Source organism: Pteropus vampyrus, unplaced genomic scaffold, assembly GCF_000151845.1.
Source record: "Pteropus vampyrus isolate Shadow unplaced genomic scaffold, Pvam_2.0 Scaffold417, whole genome shotgun sequence".
NCBI classification, from domain to species: domain Eukaryota; kingdom Metazoa; phylum Chordata; class Mammalia; order Chiroptera; family Pteropodidae; genus Pteropus; species Pteropus vampyrus.
The window spans coordinates 1-1,893 of record NW_011889198.1 but is presented as its reverse complement, the minus strand read 5'-3'; the positions used below and the strand labels follow the sequence as shown (position 1 = coordinate 1,893).

Genomic DNA, 1,893 nt, shown 5'->3' with positions numbered 1-1,893 from the left:
GTTTGGTCTAATCTCACCTAAAGGAGAGTGACATAGTAGGCACAAAGACATCTAGCGATGGGATTAAGGTCCACCCCGAAATGATTGATGTGGTGAGCACATTTCCCTCTGTCCCAGACTGTCAAGATGCTTTTGAAAACATTTTTCAAATCACATGTACCAGAGTCTGAGAGAACACCCTTCTTCCTCCGCATTTTGGAGGGAGCGATGTCTCAGTCTCTCCATAAAAAGCTTGATCATCAGTATCGAGCCATCTGTCACTGGGGGTTTCACATGAGGAGTTAATGATAGCTTTGAACATGAGCTGTTGTGGCATTTCTGCCCATTCGTTTTATGCAAACAGTTTACAGACAAGGATCAGCAGCCCTCTGGAAGTGAGGGCGAAGACGACGATGTGGAGGTGGCCCTGAAGAAGGAAGTGGGCGACATTAAGGCGTCTACGGAGATGAGGCTAAGAAGATTCCAGTCAGTGGAGAGTGGAGCAAACAATGTTGTCTTCATCAGGACTCTAGGGATAGGTGTGTCCGACTAAAAGCCTTGAGATTATTGAACCCGCCTCGAGCACACTGCCTACAACATGGCTTCATGGTTATGGCTCAGTTAAACATTTAATTACCTCCTCTGTACCACAGCACTAGGCATATGGAGAGGTAGAAGGGGGTGGCGGACCCAGCACTGCCTTAGAGTGGAAACTTGGCCTTTCCTGTTCTGTGCAGAGAACTTCAGGTTGAACAGGAAGCACATGCTGTCTATGCCTGAGAGTAGCAGCTGCTGCTCAGCACCAGCCAGTTGGGGGTGTGGCTCCGGACTGTGGGAACGCCTCCTGGGCGTGGCTCCAGACTGTGGGAACACCTCCTGGCGGGGCCAGACCTCCTGGTAGTTCAGAAGGAATTGCAAAGCTGGGGAAGTTTCTAGATTTTTAAGTGCAATTGCTAACTTAGAAGTATCAGAAACACTGAGCAGCCCTGCACAGACTCGTATGCGATCAGGCGTACTGCATCATGGTCTTGTCAAATCGAGGCTCCCCAGGTGTGAGGTTAGGACTCCGTGCAGACTTGCTAATGGAGCAAGTCAGTCTTTTTCAGTGACTTGCAGATTTTTGTCTTGTTTGTTTTTGTAAAAAGTATGGACTCTTTAACGTTTCTTACTCTGATAGTTGCTATGATAGGAAAACAGTATGATTTTGTCATTGGACGAATCAGACATCACAAAACTGTTAACTCCAGTGTCTTCAGGAACAGATGTTTCTAGTGAAAGCAGCAGGAACGCTGAAGAGCTAAAACATTAGACGCAGTATTAAAACATAGTAGGCGTCGAAGAAACATTAATTGGAAAACATGGTTGGTTAGAGTTACTTAAAACTCATGATCATTTCCTCTATTCTACTGTCAACTTATGTCACGGCCAGTGAAAATTCATTTTAGAGAGTTTGAAGAGTCTTTAAAAAATGTCTGAGAACTTATATTCTTTTTTGTTTGTCGTGAGCTGTTTTTTTGTCTTCTCCTCTTAGAACCGGAGAAATTGGTGCATCATATTCTCCAGGATATGTACAAAACCAAGAAGAAGAAGACTCGGGTTATTCTGCGAATGCTGCCTGTCTCAGGCTCGTGCAAGGCTTTCTTAGAAGATATGAAAAAATATGCAGAAACCTTTTTGGAAGCTTGGTTTAAGGCTCCAAAGAAAGGGACATTTCAGATTGTGTACAAATCTCGAAATAACAGCCACATGAATAGAGAAGAAGTTATCAAAGAATTGGCAGGTATGTTTCTCTTTGAGATTTTACGTCGGTCTTCGATGATAAACACTTGTTCTCTTTAAGAATTTTTTTTAAAGCTGTAAGACTTACCTTTTTGAGCGTAGAGCAAGTATATTGAAATGTCCTTAAACTAATAT

The 1,893-nt window shown here is 43.5% G+C and overlaps 1 protein-coding gene across 1 annotated transcript in view; it reads left to right on the top strand.

Moving 5' to 3' along the window:
* THUMPD1 (THUMP domain containing 1) overlaps positions 1 to 1,855 on the top strand; it is a 3,625-nt gene extending 1,770 nt beyond the window's left edge. Inside the window, exons 2-3 of the mRNA XM_011380954.2 lie at positions 344 to 518; positions 1,511 to 1,855. Coding sequence (XP_011379256.2) covers positions 344 to 518; positions 1,511 to 1,818 — 483 coding nt within the window. The 3' untranslated portion in view covers positions 1,819 to 1,855. The remainder of the gene's footprint in view (positions 1 to 343; positions 519 to 1,510) is intronic.
* Positions 1,856 to 1,893: the final 38 nt, after the last annotated feature.